Here is a 16,733-nt window from a genome sequence, read left to right as displayed (position 1 = left end):
CGGTAGCCAGGATTGCACTTTCTCGTTCGGGCGTCGATCGAGTGCCTTTTTTCACCGTGGATAGGGCGCGCAATAAATTTAAAGACGCTCGAATGATCGGTAAAATTTTATCATTTCGCATCATCGTGTACAATTTCGTCGAAAGCAAAATCTCTCTCTTATCGATAATTATACCTATAGCGAAGAGATGGAAAAGTTTCGTTGGCGGGCCTCCGTGAAAGCCTCGTAAGGGACAAGCCACCGGCTTGTTAACGTTACCTTTAATTTGGCGCTCCTCCAAAAGAACTCATTCGAAGCGGGCGCGGAGGCCACGGAGCCTGGGCAATGGCCGTCGAAACGGGACTCTTATTGGCGTCGTATGTAAATCGCCCATATGCCGAGTCAGTTCTCTTGAGCGCATCGCGAGCATGCGGGCAAACGAAGCACGCCAACCACGACTATCTTACGACACGGTATACGGGCGACAAGTAGGCCGTCGTGTCGTTGTCGAAGGAGTGGCAACGGACGTGTCGTGCGAGAAGAAATTATGGAGGCCTCGATGTATTCTTTCTCGATAATCATCGCGTGGACTCAATGAAGAAATAATTCGTGAAAAAATAAATTAGAGTCGAGATCTTTATCGATCCTAAGTACATACATAGAACGGAAGATTTCACTGGATGCGAAAGAGCGCCGAGATGCGTGGTATATTAAAATTGTTTCGGAAAAAATTTTATTTTCTCAACAATTTTTCCTCTTCCTCGTTCATCGAAAGTGTGCATCGTTAACAATTGAATAATCTTTTTTTTTTTTTACCAGAGAATGGTATCGTTTAAGAACTGCTCGAACATTTGCAGAAGATATTCCTTATTCTCCTATCCCCGATGGCAGACAGTTGTCTACCAAATCCTATTTACCGTTACCCAACGGTCTATGTACACTAAAGATGCTGGGAGGGTGTCTATCACCCCTAGCTAACCTACTGCCCTACTGCCATGAGTCTCACCCCTGAAAGAGTCTCTCTCTCCGTCTCTCTCGTATCTCTTTCTTTCTTCCACGGTCTTTCACACGTTCTCCATCTCCCTTCGCTCTTGCACAGCTCTTGCCTTTTTTTTTCCTCCTATTTATCCCCCCTCCCCCCTTGTGTCACGTCGCCATCTTTCATCGCACGCGTAACGGCCTTTCGGTAGATCGGATCACGAGATGATCTCACGATATTCCCAACTTTCCGTGGGACGAGGGGCGGCTGTGTTTTTTCAAAATTTCTCATACTCTTGGAAACGGTCCCCCCTTCTCTGTACAGATCCCCTCGCAATCGTTTCGAATACGACGGCAATTTGTTGACGCATCCAATTCTCCCCGTTATCTCGATGATTACTTACACGTGAAATTAATTGGAAAGAAAATTCGAATTGCAAAATTTCAAAATTCCATTCGTTCGTTCGGTTCATAAGCGGATCGATCCGCTTCGAATTGTGAATTGTGCTCCATTAATAAAATCCAAGATTGTCTATATTTTCAAAAATATTTCTGCCCGGATTGGTGGCAAAAACGTGTGGAAAATTTTCGCGAGAATGATCGTACGATTCGACGAAGGAGAGGAGGGGAGGGGTGGGATGAAATAAAGAAGAAGGCTGGTGGTTTCCTTGAAAAAAACGCGACCTAGACCCGCGCCACTATTTCGCGTTACGGCTCTTTCAGGCTGCGGATCCGTAATGTGGTTTAGCGTGGCACGACAGGAGGTAAACTTGACGACAAAGAATTATTGATTTTTTTTTGAGCGGGTTGAACGAGTTGCTGGGCGGCTGAAGCGGTCCCGGTAGGGTATTCGACAAAGGATGTTTTCCGAGTCCCTAACCTAGGTAACCCTTCTCCTACGCTTCTGCCGCGTGTGTACGTGTTTCCGTGTGCCACCCGGACTCTCCGTGGCTCCGCTCTTGCCCCCGCGTGCGACGTGTGTGCCAGGGGTTCGTCCTACTCTCCTTCTCGCTCTTCGCTCATTCTGCTTCCATTTCCTTCTTTCTCGCTTCCGCCTGTCCTCTTTCCCCTCTTTTTCGTCTCTCGCTGCCCACACGCCGTGTGTACTCAGCCGATGCACCGAGGACTTAACTGCCTCATTGTCGTCCCAGCAGGCATCCGAGCTTCGGGACAGATGTGCAAAATTTAAGGTTAGAATACCAGAGAAATCGTCACTGGCGTCGAGAGCAGCCTCTTTCGTGGTTCTCGCGGTTAACGAGAGTCGATGACCGACAGACACGAGCTTCTTGCGTTTCATAAATATGTACACGCGTGTCTCCCTCGTGCAATCGATTCTTTCCAGCCCGGAAAATCTTCTCGTCGTATACGCGATACGAAGTAGAAGTAGAAATTCTTTAAAATCGCGAATTTCAAGTTTCCAATAAAGGAATCGTCTCTTCCTCTCTCGTTCCTTCTTCCACCGCTCAAAATAGAAAACAACGAACCCATCGGATTCGAACTACCGTTCAACTTTCGTAACACGTATCCTCGATGCCATCGGACGAGACGTTCGCCCGCATTGTTCCTATGACTATTATACGAAAGAATTAAGTTGCGTCACGCGATAATCAACCTCTATAATATATAAAAAATTCCACTCCGTTCGAGTCTTGGCGCGTGAATCCGAAATGAAGCCGAAAATATTCTTCCATACGAAGAAGGTTTTAACTAACATTTTCCCCCGATGGGTGACGAATGATCGCATACGCGCACCAATCGAAGAACGCTTGACGAGCTTAGCGCACAGTCGAAGAAGGTCAAAGACCCCCGAGGGGGAGGGGAGCTCGAATTCCACGGTCAAGTAAGACGCTCGAGAATGCATCGTAGCGGAACCCGGTAATTGAACCATTAAAAATTCGCTCGATCCCTTAATCAAAGAATACGTTTAGCAAAGCAAAGTGATCGACAACAGGGTCGGGTACCGCGCTCGTCTGACATCCCGTGCATCGTTGCATCGTTGCGAAAGGTGACACCGGTGGTGGGTGACAGAGCACCATCACCGCCGGCCAACCCGAAGCTGAAAGTGCAGCCACGTTAGAGCTCGGTCTTTTTGGAGCACCGTACTACCCAAATAGTCTAGTCCAGGCTTTCGCACCTTATGCACGCGAGGCTGCACATGCATAGTGCAACAGCGGCCGGTGCATCGGTGGCGGTGGAGGAGGCGGCGGCGGCGGCGGCTCGACCGTCGGAGAGGGGGGAGGAAAAAATCGATCGAATAAAAAAATGCTTGGCCGATGCCGACGTGTGACGAGGACGCGAATCGCGGCCGATAGGTGGAGGTGGAGGAGGACGGCGGCGGCGGGGGTTGAAGGAGGAGGGGTGGTGGTGAAGGCGGACGGGGGCTTAGTACGGGAGAGCGCAGAAGGAGGGATAGTCCGGGACCATTGAAGAGTGAAACCGCTCAAAGCAGCTGCCCCCCTCCCCCTCTCTCCACCAACCTTTCACCCTCCTCCTCGCCCGCCCGCCCCCCCCCCGGATCCTCGCCCGGCTTCGGCTTGCGCGCCCACCGATCCCAGAACCTCGACTCTCTCTTACGCTCCTCGTAAGCTTTGAAAAACCACCCCTCCAACATCGTATCGTACAGTATCCTACACCCATCCACCCACCCCCTGTAACCGCTTTCTTCTCCTCTTTCTCGCACGCCCGCCCGTTTCGTTGGTTGGTTGGCTCGTTGGTTCGTCTGCACGCTAGCCGAGAGCGGCTTTCCCTTAAGAGAAGCCGAAAAACCGAAAGCGCCAAGAGGTTGGAAGGAAGAGAAGAAACCGGGTTACGTTTCCTCTCAGGCTGTACGAGAACGTGAACCCTTTTCGTTTTTTCGGACCGTCCGGACTCTCGATGCTCGTTTTTTAGGGTCGGTGCGCGGCTGCTTGTTGAACCGCGATTGCGGCCGCCATGGAACAACTTCCTGAATGAGGCGAGTCGCGTGGGTCCAGACCGGACAATTGCTCCGCATTCCCGCCGGCTCAACGCGTTCCGTTTGATTGTTTTCTTGTCCCCTGGTGTATATGCGCCAGTTCGATACACGCTGGACTGGTCGAAATCCACTCTACTGTAGTAGCTGTAGGAGAGAACGTATTCTGCTATGGAACGCTTTTCCGAGTGTTGCGTGTTTTTTTTTTTTTTTTTTTTTTTTTTTACTTCTCCAACTTAAAGGGGTCAATATAACACGGGAGAAAATGTGTAGAAATATAAATAGAAAATGTGTGAGCTCGGCCGCCATCGGTTACGAGAAAATATGCAAATAATAATAATAATAATAATACGTAGTTTACTATGAATGGTGGCTCGCGCCAAACCTCTCCTCGCTCGTTCTAATGCTCTTTGCATGATAAATTCAACTCGAACGATTCGCATTAGCCAAGCGTGTGCCACGGAAGGCCAAGGTTCGTTCCGTCCGTCCGTCCGACAGTGGTGATGCTCCCCGAAGCTTGACGTTAAGAGAATGAAAACGAGTTATCGAGGAGAAAAAGGGCGAGGATCAGCTCGAGCGAGGGGAGCCGTGTTGAAAGGGGGGCCGAAGGGGGAGGGGGGCTTCAAGGCTTCAGCCAGATGTAAAATAAAAGAAGAGGGAGAGGAAGAGAGAAAGAAGTGGGAAGGGGAGTCGAAAAGCAAGGGGCACACGAGGAGCGTGCATTGTAAGATCGGCGCGTGCGGCACGCGGAGCCTTCCTCTCCTCGTAAGTCTGTGCCCTGTGTGTCGTGTAGAACCCCCTCCCCCCCCCCGTGTGTGTTCAGAACCGGGGCCCCCCTTCGCCCCTTCTGCCTTTTCGTGCCACCGTTTCTCTTGAGTTCTCTCTTTTATGAAGGGCGAGGGCCCAGGAGCTCATTGTCGGGGCCACATCTGCCGCGCGATCGCCCAACGATTGTCTCGCAAGCTTAGGAAACTTGCTCCTCGTCGGGGAAAAAAAAGGTGGCTTAGCAGCCGGGGCACACGTATGCGATTCCCCTTTCTAGGGGATGACCAAGAAGGGGACGGCTGTTTTCGTTGCCACGATGTAACTTTTGCCAAATGTCTATCCGCACGTTAATAACTTCACTAGCTTCGTCTTGGCTCTCAGAAATCGGTCTACGAGATTTCTCTTCGATTCGAAATATTTCACGGAGCTATTCGAAAATTATTATTTCAGGGGAAAAAAAAACTCAAAAAAAAAAAAAAAAAAAAAACGAAAAAGCTTTACTCATCGTCACGTCGTTAAAAATAAGAACGAAACTCGAATAAATAAAGGTGATTGAAAATTTTCTGAAACAAGGATGGGGGAATAATCTAGTTCTACCAAGATCCATTCAAGTCCTTTCTTCAAGATCTCATCGCCCTTGCACAGTGACAGACTGAAACAGTAATTACGATTTCCTCCCGGTAAAGCAATTTAAATAAATTCTCGCTCAACCCCGCGAGAAAATGATCCAACTCGTCCACCTCCCCTCCCCCTTTTGGAAAAAAGTTGGCCGCCACGACTCGTCACCCTAACCGAAACACTGTACCGGATATTACCCCTCCTCGTCCTCGCAATCGACAAGACCGACGACGCGAGCACGGCCACCCTTGAACCAGCGCGGAAACGCATCCCCGGCTGGGTGAGTGGAACGAAGAATCAAGTAATCACTTGTTAACTTGTATTTTAATTACTTGATTTTCCGGGGCCGCGCCGTGGTCGAAGAGGAAGCCAGGCCTTCGCCACGACGAGCCCCGTCGTCGTTTGCCGCCGCAAGTCTAGAGTACAGATGGCGTTAAAGTGTTAATTACTAATTAAGGAGGGTGCAGCATCAAGACCCCGCGCGACACCTTTTTGAACGCGCCCTCTGAATGGACGCTTACGCCCTGACGGGCAAACGCGTGTACTCACCCATCCATCCGCGCTCGTGAGCCACCCACCACGCACACCCGCGCGCTCACACGCGCACACAACGTCGTCGCGCGCGATCTGTTGGCCGCAAGAAAGAGGAAGAAAGAGAGAGGAGGCGCATCCGTGGAAAGTGTTGCACGCGGCGACGTGAGACGATACGACGCGTAACGCGCGCGCAAACACGTAAACAGGAGCGCGCAGACGCTTAATGCTCTCTCGTTATATGCACTTTCACGCCTCGTGCCCGTTACCCGTGAGGATAAAGTGAAGCGCGTGGCACGACGTTCCTCTCGAATTCTTTGCGAGCTTCTTCTTCCCTCTTCTACCCGTCCGCGAGACGCGGTTTTTCCAGCCGCCATCGGCCACGAGCGCCACAAAGCGGCGGGGTGGCTACGCGCTGAATTTATCCCCGGTGATGGCGGATGAATGGCCCCGGGTTCAACGTCGCCCACGATGTTTCCCTGTTAATTGTGCTGAACGCGCCTGTATTCTATAAACGGACCCGTTTCTGCCCGATGATAATTATAAGGTGAAAGGAGGCTGCCGCTGGTAATAAGGAAACGCGAGGCTAATGTTCTCCCTCTCCCTCTCTCTCCCTCCCCCCCCCCTTGTGCCCCGACGGTTAAATCCACCCCTCGAGCGTGCCGGTGGACTTTGGTTTTTTTTAGACCAGTTAGTCGGTTTAGAAGTTGGGGCGAGGGTAAAGATTAAGTGAACGAAATTTTCAGCGTCTTTGTGGCGTGAAACCCGGCTCGGTTTGTCCCGGAATAGGGGCCCAAAGATCTGCGCTGCAAGAGTAGGCAAAAAAAAAAAAAAAATCTCTCTTATTTAACAGTGCGTCTCTTTTCACAGTGTTTACAGAATGTTTAAAAGCCCGCGTTTCGCCGGTTGGAATATTTTTATTACCCTCCCTGTTCGCATTAGTTAATGTTTCAAACTAGTATTTTAATCGTTTCAGTTGAATTCAAAGGAGCGTTTCAATCGTGCCATTTATCGTGCCAGCTTTATCGCGAAGCACTTTTTTTTTTCTCACCATTCGTTAATACACGTAATTTCTAATATGCGTTATTTATAAACGTTGCTCTATCGTCACTCGATCGTATCGAGAAATCGTGAAATTCGACGCGGATTCCATTTTATTTCCAAAAATAATCGCCAATCGAACAAATATATATATATATATTTACGTCTCTCTCGAACGAAATGATCGGCACTCCAAACCATAAATGGGATAAACGGTGAAATTCAACCCCGAGATGGATAGATTTAAAGGATGCAAAAGTTTGCCAGATCCCGACCCGTGGAACAGCTGTTTCACAAGAGGGGACAAAAAGGTTCCAAGGTGATCGAGGCCGCAGCCGACACTTTGCGAATCTTGGCGGATTGTCGGCCGTTCCTTAAGCGTCTTCTCCCCTTCGAGAAAGAGAGAGTCGTTCGTGGGAAAGTTCTGGCAAGAAAGCCGCGCGAGGGGTTGAGAGAGAGACTTTAAGGGTCAGCCCTGGTCTTGGGGAGCCGAGGTGTTCAGCATTGTCGAAGGTCGGCCGACTTGGCATAACCGTTAAAAGGGAGCCGGCTGGCTGGCTTAAGGAGCACGATTGAAGATCTTTGAATAGAGGCGGGCAAAGGAGGAGGGGTGTAAGGCGAGAAGACGCGAGTCGTCGTTACGCCCCGAGTCACTTTACAGTCTGGAAACGCGCGGCCGATTTCTCGAGTCGCGCTTTTCCACGCCCCCTCTGTTTCCTACACCCCTGTTTGCCGAGTCAGAATGCAAATAGGTTTTCTTTGGAGGAGAAACGGGAAGAAAGTCACACCGCGACGCGTTTCGAAACGCGAGGTTAAGAAGGAAGGGAGAAAATACGAATCGAGTCGAGTTGAAAGAAAGTTTCGACACTTGGGATCGACCAAAGAGAGTGGCGCGAAATTAAAAAAAAAAAAAAAAAAAAGAGAGAGAGAAAAAAAACAGCCAAGTGCTGATGTTCCCCCTTTTAATTAGTGCCCTCTCGCCTATACGGCGTGGAATCCGTTTACAAAAGCAACGCGTCGAAACAGCAACCCGCGACGATGAAGATCACGTGGTATGGAAGAAGGAGGCGTCACGTCGACAACCATCATTGCCATTAAACGCTTCAATACGCGGCGCCTCTAAAGCTCGTATTGTTGCCTTACCTGCGCCACAATACCCACCATCGTGACGAAAAAGGAATCGACGAATTTATATGGTTGTCGCGCTACACCCCCGTTCCCCTTTGTACTCGATACGAAACCCGAAAGGATCGGCTACGAGGACTCGAGGAATCCTCGAAGGGCGGAAGAGTTTCATTCAAAAACACGTGGATGAATCGAAACGTCCGTGAAAAGAGAGATTAAAAAAGTTAAACTTAAAAAAAGGAGAAGGAAAATGCACTGTTAAATAAAAAGAGAGCAAGAGAGAGAGAGAGAGAGAGAGAGAGACGTATACGCGTCAAAGTCTATCTATCTACAATTGAAGATGGTTGATTAAAGACGAACAAATCGCGAGAAATAAGGATACTTCGTGATACTTTTACCCTCCCTCGAGAATATTATACACTCGCGAGAGGCTAAGGATCGCGAGAAAAACGCGAGGTAACGATTTCCGTTCGCGGCGAGAGCTAATTACGCCCTCCTCTCAAGACACCCCGCATCTTCGCCTCCTTCCTAGCCTCCCTCTCCCTTTTTATTATTTCTCTCTCTCTCTCTCTTTTTTTTTCGGTCGCAAAGGCAACCTCTCGTAATTAGATGCTAATAATCAGCACCCTCCAGGAGGATCACGCTCTTTTCCTCTCTCTCTCTCTCTCTTTTTCTCTACGTCGCCCCGTCGTTGCAACGCGGGGCGCAAGAAAACCCGAGCCCCCTGAAGAGCTTATTATTATCCTAATTATACAATACTATAATGAATGACTGCGCGGCTCACCCTCCTAGCCCTTACTCTCACTATCTTCACCGCTCTCTCTCTCTCTCTCTCTCTCTCTCTCTCTCTCGCTCCTTCTCCTTTCTTCTCTCGCTCACCGTTGCTCTTCTCCTCTGTGCACTTGGTGGCCGAAGAGTGGCAATTCTAGCACTCGGGCTTTTTGTCAAACCGACTACGGAACTAGCGCCGTCTCCCTCGCGCCCTTACACCCTATTATGCGGCCAGCCTCGTCTCTCGTCCCTGGTTTTCTCTCTGTCTCCTGGTGTCTGTTTTAATTAGGCACTTCGCGGATATATATACCGTATCTACCACGCGGTATTACGTAGAGGTACATAAACCGAGGCGAGTCGAGGCGCCAAGCCCAGACCTAGCCCAGCCTGCCTGCCGTATCCCACCTATACTCGGCGATCCGACGAGCTTGAATGCGGTTGATGGGTGGTTGAGTAAGGATTATAGACGCAGGTGACACATACACGTTACCTCGGAGAGGCCTGAAGTCCGGGGGTGGCTCTCCCCCCACCACCCCGATGGGTGGGTGTTGGTGACGTCGGTTCAAGGAGTCGGTTGAAATAGAGTGACGGAGCCACGAGATGGGAAGAGCGAGCGAGGAAGGGAGGGAGAGACGGAGGAAGAGGAGGAGGACGCGTGCACACGTGAGGGCGTGCGAAAGGGAGAGCGGCCGCGAGAAGGGAGAAAGTGAACGCGGGTTAGGGAGGAGGAGGAGGAGGAGGAGGAGGAGGAGGCGTAGAAGGGGAGCGGGACACATGACGATTCTGCAGCAGAGACGACACACACTCCTCTTTCAATTCTCCTCTCTCGTGTGCACGCGAACCTTCTCTGGCTGACTGCTGACTGATAAGAGCACGCGAAATTGTCTTAATTGGCGAGAGAGCCAATCTCGAGCGATCGAATGAGAGAAGAGGCGCTCTCTCGCCAGGTCTCCGCCACCTGACTTCTCATCTCCTCCACTGCTACCGCTGCTACTCGCCCTTTCTTCTGGACTGCCGCTACTCGTGGCTGCGACGCGCCAAGGATCCCATTGTTTTCTTCCGTTGATTCGAACGCGTTCGATAGATCTCGATCCGTGGATCTTGTTCGTTATCTCAAGTGTCATCGGCTCGTTGCTCGTTCTTATCGATGGCTGAGCTTACTTAAAAAAAAAAAAAAAAAAAAAAACCTTCCCTCTCCCTTAACTCGAATCGAGAGGTGTTGTTAATGCGCGCTTGTTATCGAGGGGGGAAAAAAATCTCGCGAAAGAAATCTTTTCGTTGTTCAAACAAATGTAATTGTATACCACCGCGACTTGGATGAATTGGTTGCCTCTTGGTGGACAAAGGATGGAAGCTAACTCATCTTCGGAGAGGGAGAGGGATGAAAACACCGCTTAACGGAATTTTATTCCTAGAAACGACGGATATGGAAACGGTCGATCCTCCGTGCTCCATGAGCCGTGCACGATCCCGCCAGGCGGAAGCAATCTTAAAAATTGCTCCCAGCGGCACCGAGCGAAGACCAAGACCCGAAGGTTTGAACCGGTTGCTTCACATTGTCGAGCATTCAGGGATCTCGAGTTATACAAGCCGCAGTAGCACTACCCGCTCGTTGCTTTCCCGCTCAACCGTACTTCTTTGCATCCCCTCGGGATCCAAAGTGTAAGATCAACCTGACTGCCATTCTCGCTGCCATTCCTGGCCTGCTACTCTAGGATACTCTTCCACCTCTCTGTGTACGTTCGCCAAGGGTGAGGAGGATAGGGACCTCGGAGAGAAAAAGATCGGGAAAAGAATGGAAAAATATCCGAGCAAGTAGCAACCCGCCCTTCCTCCCACCTCGTCGCGTCAAGTCATTCCCGCGTTTTCCTCGCTCGACTTGTTCGCTCGTGGCACCGAAGAATGCGAGAAGACCGGCTTTCTTATTCGTCATCGACGTCTTTCACCATCCATCCCTCTTTTTCTTTTTATTTTCTCTTGTCCGTCGCGACGGTTCCCGATATCGCTCCGTTTTTACGAACCAAACGTAGAGTGGAAGGAGCGAACGAAAGCGAATGAAAGAAAGAAGAGGAAAAAATACAATGACGGTATAACGTGTTGAGATAAATCGTTAATAACGATATATTTTTAAAACGAGGCTGTTGCAACAGTTTAATGAAAATTCGCCCGTATAAACAAATGTTGAGATGCTCTATTTTCAGAATTCAACCGGCGCGATACCCTGACATTTACTTTATTAACGGTCTACGGTTAAAAACTTGCGTTCCTTTGAAACATTTTCGATCAAACATCTGCCCGTTAGTTCTTCTATCCGGAATAATTAAAACAAACTTTTCCTTGGAGATATCCGGAAGGGGAGTATGACACGATAAAAGTATCAAAGGCTTGTATGACCATAATCGTCTTACCATCGCACTTTCATTCATCCTTCTCGAAGAAACTAACGTCCGGAGCCTTGTCCAATTGAGAAAAATAATTATTTTCTTAATCAATGGCGGAGCGAAGACACAAAAGACGTCGGTTCAAAGTGGCTGGCTCTGTGTCGGCGTCGTAAACCGTTTCCTTTCCCGAGTTTTCGGTGAGATCCATCGAAGCGAAGCCACCCCTTGGTGCCTGCCGCCCCTTCACGGTTTCTCCGCGCGAAAGCTTGGGTCACTATTACTATACAAATTACCCGCCAATTAGTGACTTGTGCTTGTTTAACTGCGTTAATTAATGAACGTAAAACGGCAAACTTCGCGTCGGGAGCACAATTTTATTTTTTTCCTTCTCTTTTTTTTTTTTTCTTTCCTCCTCCTCCTCCTCCTCCTCCTTTGCGAGAAAAGGAGAGAAAAAACCAGCGCGTGTATCGCGCGATCCCGCGGCGTTTGTAAGTACACGCCCGCACTCGTTCATGCTTGTCTGTAAACGTCGGCGGTTGCCTCTGCGAGGGTGTCGAGGTCTTCTTGGACGATACAGTGTAACACGTTCTTAATAGTCTCTTTGAACCGCGTCGCTTGCCAGCCGACGAGGAGTTGTACACACCTCTTTGCGACTCTCTCTCTCTCTCTTTCTCACTCTCCCCCTCTCTCTCTCCCTGCCCTTCTTCCTTCTTCATCTTCTTCTGCCGCTTCTGCGTCAGACCACTTTCAGTATCGACCCCCCTTAATTAATTATCGGTAGTGCATTAGCATTCTACGTTACGCGAGAATCAACATGGCGCCCGCCATACGCTTTCGAAGAAAATATGTTTTAAACTCCCCCTCCTTCTCGAAACGAATCATCACGAGGATGTGTCTTCGTTGGATTAAATAAAGATGGTGGAGAGGACGATGTTTATTATTATGTTGTAAATGATGTTTTTCAGGAAGTAACGTTTAATTTTCGATCGTCTAGTTTTAATAACTTTTTGATGACAAATTGTGGATCGAAAAAGATCAAAGTACTCCCGGATTGAAAAGAATTTTAACGATTTTTATTATATATAATTTAAGGATTTAAAAAAATTATAACATTCAGCCCGTTATTTGTTTTACGTATCAAATTTTCAAATTTCAAGATCGATTCTAAAATTATCGGCGAAAATTAATAATAATATCGATGATTAATTTATCGTTACTTTTTCAGGGAGTTCTACTACATCCAAATGGAGAAATACGCGAGGCAAGCTGTTTCGGAAGGTGTGAAGAACGCAGATGACCTACGAGTTGGAGGCGACTCGGAAATCTATCGAGTTCTCAACCTTCATTACAACAGAAACAACCACATTGAGGTAAATTGATCTTGAAGATGCACAAGAAATATTAATATAATTAAACGTTACAATTTCCATTCACGGAGCGCTTATCAAGAACTCTTTTAAGCATCTTTTCTTATTACCCTACATAGTTTCTCATCTACATCCCGATCTCAATCCGAACCTCAACTTTACGCGTTAAATCTCGCAAAATTATTTCAAGAGAAACACCTATCCTTTCCTCCCCTCCCCCCGATATTCTCAATTTCACAACGAAAAGATACCGAGAGATCCGTTGTCGTAAAGAAGAGCAATGAAGAAACGGTCGTCCAACCACCTGCGCGCCCCATGATTCGCCAATGAATCAAATTTCCGTGACGTGCCGTTTTCCGGAATCGAGCTGTCAGAGTGGAAATTTCGATGGGGGCGAGAAAATTGGCCGGGAGTCGGAGACAGCGCAATTATTCGGCGGTCGGCCATGACCGCGCCACCGTTTACCTCGCCTTTCTCATCTCGCGGAACGCTTTTAAACGAATTCCAGTTGGTTTGTGTATATCCGTATCCGTGGAGTAACAGCGCGTGTTGCAAATCACTCGTACGTCTCTTACTTTCCCATTGTGGGGCGCAATTTACTTTCGCCACGGCGTAACGACCGTTGATTGTATTTGCAGCGGCGGCGGCGGTGGCGGCGGCGGCGGCGGCGGTGGCGCTCGACGGGTGCACACGTAAAGCAGCTATTTAATATTATTTAACGAGTCTCCTGGTGAAACCTGGAGTCTCCATTCTTACGGGCCCGGGTCACAATTGCCGCCCGCTTGACGCGTAATTAATTACTCGTGTTCGTTAATAACCCAAACGTACTAATTATAAGTGGTAACTCTTGGCACGGCCGCTCGTTAAGCGATACACGCGCGTAACATCGCTTTAATACTTCGGATACGCGGGTGAACTCCTTCGGTGAACCGTAATGAGCGGCGAGAAATTATCTTTTCCCTTCTCTTTTTTTTTTTTTTGTTTTTCTCTTCCTTTCGCTCCCACTCTCGCGGATTTTTTTCTCATTAGCTCAAACGATTGATCCCTTGACAGGATTAATCTAATTCACGCGCTTGCGCGTAATTTATATTCGCGTTCTATAATTAGAGAACGATTAGATTCGCGTGTTCTTACGTAAATATATATATATATATATATGTATATATTGTGACATGTATAGATATATGATAATAAAAGTTAGTTTCGAATCAGAAGAACCTTTAAAATCGATTCAAAGTCCTCCGATATATCAATATAGGGATCGTTGTGAAGGATATTTCTTCATAGGTAAACGTATCCGTCCACGTAACTTGTCGTAAAATTCGATCAAGCTCGGTATTAAAATTGGGAAAACTTTAAACCGTTGTAACTTCGAAGTTAACGAGTTTCGTTCGATCGAGCGGAGATGGTTGGAAGCGCGGAATCTTCCCCTTTAAAACGCTTTTTGAATTATCCCGATACGACTTCCGGTTCCCGAGATATCCTCGTGTAAAGAGAAGGATAATTTTTAATCGTTTACCATCCTCGTCCTTGTCGTCCTACTCGGAACTCTCGCTCGCGCCTCGCTTCGCTGACCTGTCTCGAACGGCAGACAAGCGCCAGACGCGATTCCTAGAAAAAACGTAGTACGCGGCGATTCCTAGAGAAAAATGTAGGTCGCGGCTCCATTCATTATCCTCGCCGCGTCTCAAGCGTTACAAGGAAAACTTTGAACCGTTATATCTCGGAAACGGGTCGAGATATCGGGATAAAACGAAAAGCGATTTCAACGGCATCGTTTCCTCTATTATCCGAGCGGTTTTTCAAATTATTATCCGACCGAAGAATTTTTAACTTCTTCTCACGAATATTCGAATTTTCGCTCGGTAAGAGACATTCGGTTTACACACGAATCCGTTGTGATGCAACATTTTCCACCGATACCGAATACATTTGAAATTATTGGCGATAATAGATAGATAGACAGACGAATAATCTAATAGGAAGGGATCGAAGAATTGACAATGTTGGATGGGATTTACAGGTGCCGAGCAACTTCAGGTACGTCGTCGAGCAAACGTTAAAAGAATTTTTCAAGGCGATCCAAGGTGGCAAGGACACCGAGCAGAGCTGGAAAAAGTCCATCTACAAAGTGATCTCGAGGCTGGACGACCCGGTGCCGGAGTACTTCAAGACCCCGAACTTCCTGCAGCAGCTCGGTTAAATCAGGAGGTCGCGTGGCTCTTGCTCTTCGTGGTGCGCGGGCTCATCAGCGCTCGTCGGCTCCCGGTAATAACCAAGAAACCGAGAAGGAAAAAAAAAGAAAAAGTAATAATAACGATAACGATAGCGAATGAAGGAACGGTCAGCGAAGAAGGATCGCATCCGCCAGGAGGTACACGTCCTTCGCGTAAAGCGCGTTCAGGTATCCTTAAACTAACATATCGCAGAACGAGCGTGAGAGAGAATGTGAGAGGGGGAGAGAGAGAGAGAGAGAGAAAGAGAGAGAGAGAGAGAAACAATGAGAGAGAAAGAGAGGGAGAGAGAGAGAGAGAGAGAGAGAGAGAGACAACCGAGAGAGAGTTAGGGAGATCAGAGAAGAGGGAGGATCACACACACACACACAGCGTAGTTCAAGGGAGGAACGAGAAACGACACGAACACGCGACGTACGGAGGCATCGATCATCAAATGGAACGATGAGGAGTGCCGACGAAGGATCAGGCTGTGACCTAATCACGAGACAACTGTCCACCAAGCGGGATGGGTGGATAATTATTTAAAAAAAAAAAAAAAAAAAACAAAAATAGCTTCGTGCCTTTATTAATAATAAAACCGATCGGAATTCTCGATCGGGATCTCGAGTTACTAGCGAGGCCACGAACTGTCCACCCTATCCCCGCCCCGTGGACGACACGCCCGACGACACATCGAGACGACACCAAGTCTTTGGAAGAGAGGAAGCGGAAGAAGAAGAAGAAGAAGAAGAAGAAGAAGAAGAAGAAGAGAGAGAAGAAACGAGGACGAAAGCGTGGTCAACGAACGGCAAGGAATTTTACACACGACACAAATATTAAATATTAACACACAGCTATACCCGAGCTAATATTGTTTTGTTGCGTACACGAGTTCACCGATTGAAATATCGCCTAATTTTTAAGTGGCATATACGAGTATATATATACATATATATATATATACTCGTTTTCTCCGAGTATTTGGGGGGGGAGCATTATAATAGGGAGCGTATATAATAATAATAATAATTAATCCCGCGACGACGGACGAGGGGGTGGCTTTCGTTCGAGCGAAACGAAACGACGAGGTGTGCCTATACTATACGATATATTATTATATATATATATATATTTTGTCCATGTTTCTAGAAGAGTGGGAACCGATTGATAATTATTATTATCGATATAACACGTGTGTGTAATATGGTGGGGCGTATGAGAGATCCGCTGGACGGATCCTCCGCAGCTTCCCTCAGTTGAGAGGCAGAAGAGGAACCCTTCTCGTGGATCTTCCAGGGGAACGACTCGGAACGGACTCGGCGTCCCGTTTTCGCCCTTCGTTTCGAGCCGTTTCTAACCAACGGAACAACGATGGCCAGTTTCACTCGGCATTCGTCGAACACTGTGTGTGTGTACCTCGTCGCGGTCTTTTCTTTTTTTTTTTTTTTTTCTTTCCCTTTTTTTTCCCCCTTCATTTTTCATTCTCAAAAAAAAAAAAAGAAAAGAAAAAGAAAAAGCGTACCTCGCGATTCGATCGAGCGCACCACCCTCCTTTGAAACGTCGTCTCGGTGGCGATATCATGTATTCTATCGCGCGATCTACTGCAACACAACAACACAGTCACAGGCTCGAGGGTGAGCCTGGATGATTTTGTTGTTTCAAGAACAAGAGTATCCTAGAATGGCGGTTCGTACCGAATCGACGGGAACGAAACCCGAAACCCGTTTTCTCTTGAATGGAAGTTTCATTTCTTTTTTCACATTATCTCGTAAGCAAAAATTACAACAATACGATTATTACCTGTACGCATTACCTGTGCAACGTACGTCATCAACGTGCGATCACGGGTCGATCGAAGAGGATATAAATCCTTTTCTCTTAAGTTGTATGCATACACATATTTCTCTTCTCTTTTATCTTAGCACCATATCGAAGAACGCGTTCGAAATCTCGGACATATATTTGGTTCTATTCAACGATGAAAAATTCGAAATCACATCCGACGGTGAA

The 16,733-nt window shown here is 47.9% G+C and overlaps 1 protein-coding gene across 2 annotated transcripts in view; it reads left to right on the top strand.

Moving 5' to 3' along the window:
- Window positions 1–15,406, top strand: part of LOC100864189 (uncharacterized) — a 38,310-nt gene extending 22,904 nt beyond the window's left edge. For both annotated transcript variants that reach the window (XM_086915041.1, XM_031915064.2), the window contains exons 4-5: window positions 12,365–12,509; window positions 14,530–15,406. In XM_086915041.1, the coding sequence (XP_086771167.1) occupies window positions 12,365–12,509; window positions 14,530–14,709 (325 nt within the window). In that variant the 3' untranslated portion in view covers window positions 14,710–15,406. The remainder of the gene's footprint in view (window positions 1–12,364; window positions 12,510–14,529) is intronic.
- Window positions 15,407–16,733: the final 1,327 nt, after the last annotated feature.

This window comes from Apis florea, unplaced genomic scaffold (genome assembly GCF_048593485.1).
Source record: "Apis florea isolate Af1SG1 unplaced genomic scaffold, ASM4859348v1 contig_3764_pilon, whole genome shotgun sequence".
NCBI lineage: Eukaryota > Metazoa > Arthropoda > Insecta > Hymenoptera > Apidae > Apis > Apis florea.
This window is presented reverse-complemented; position numbering and strand designations above follow the sequence as displayed.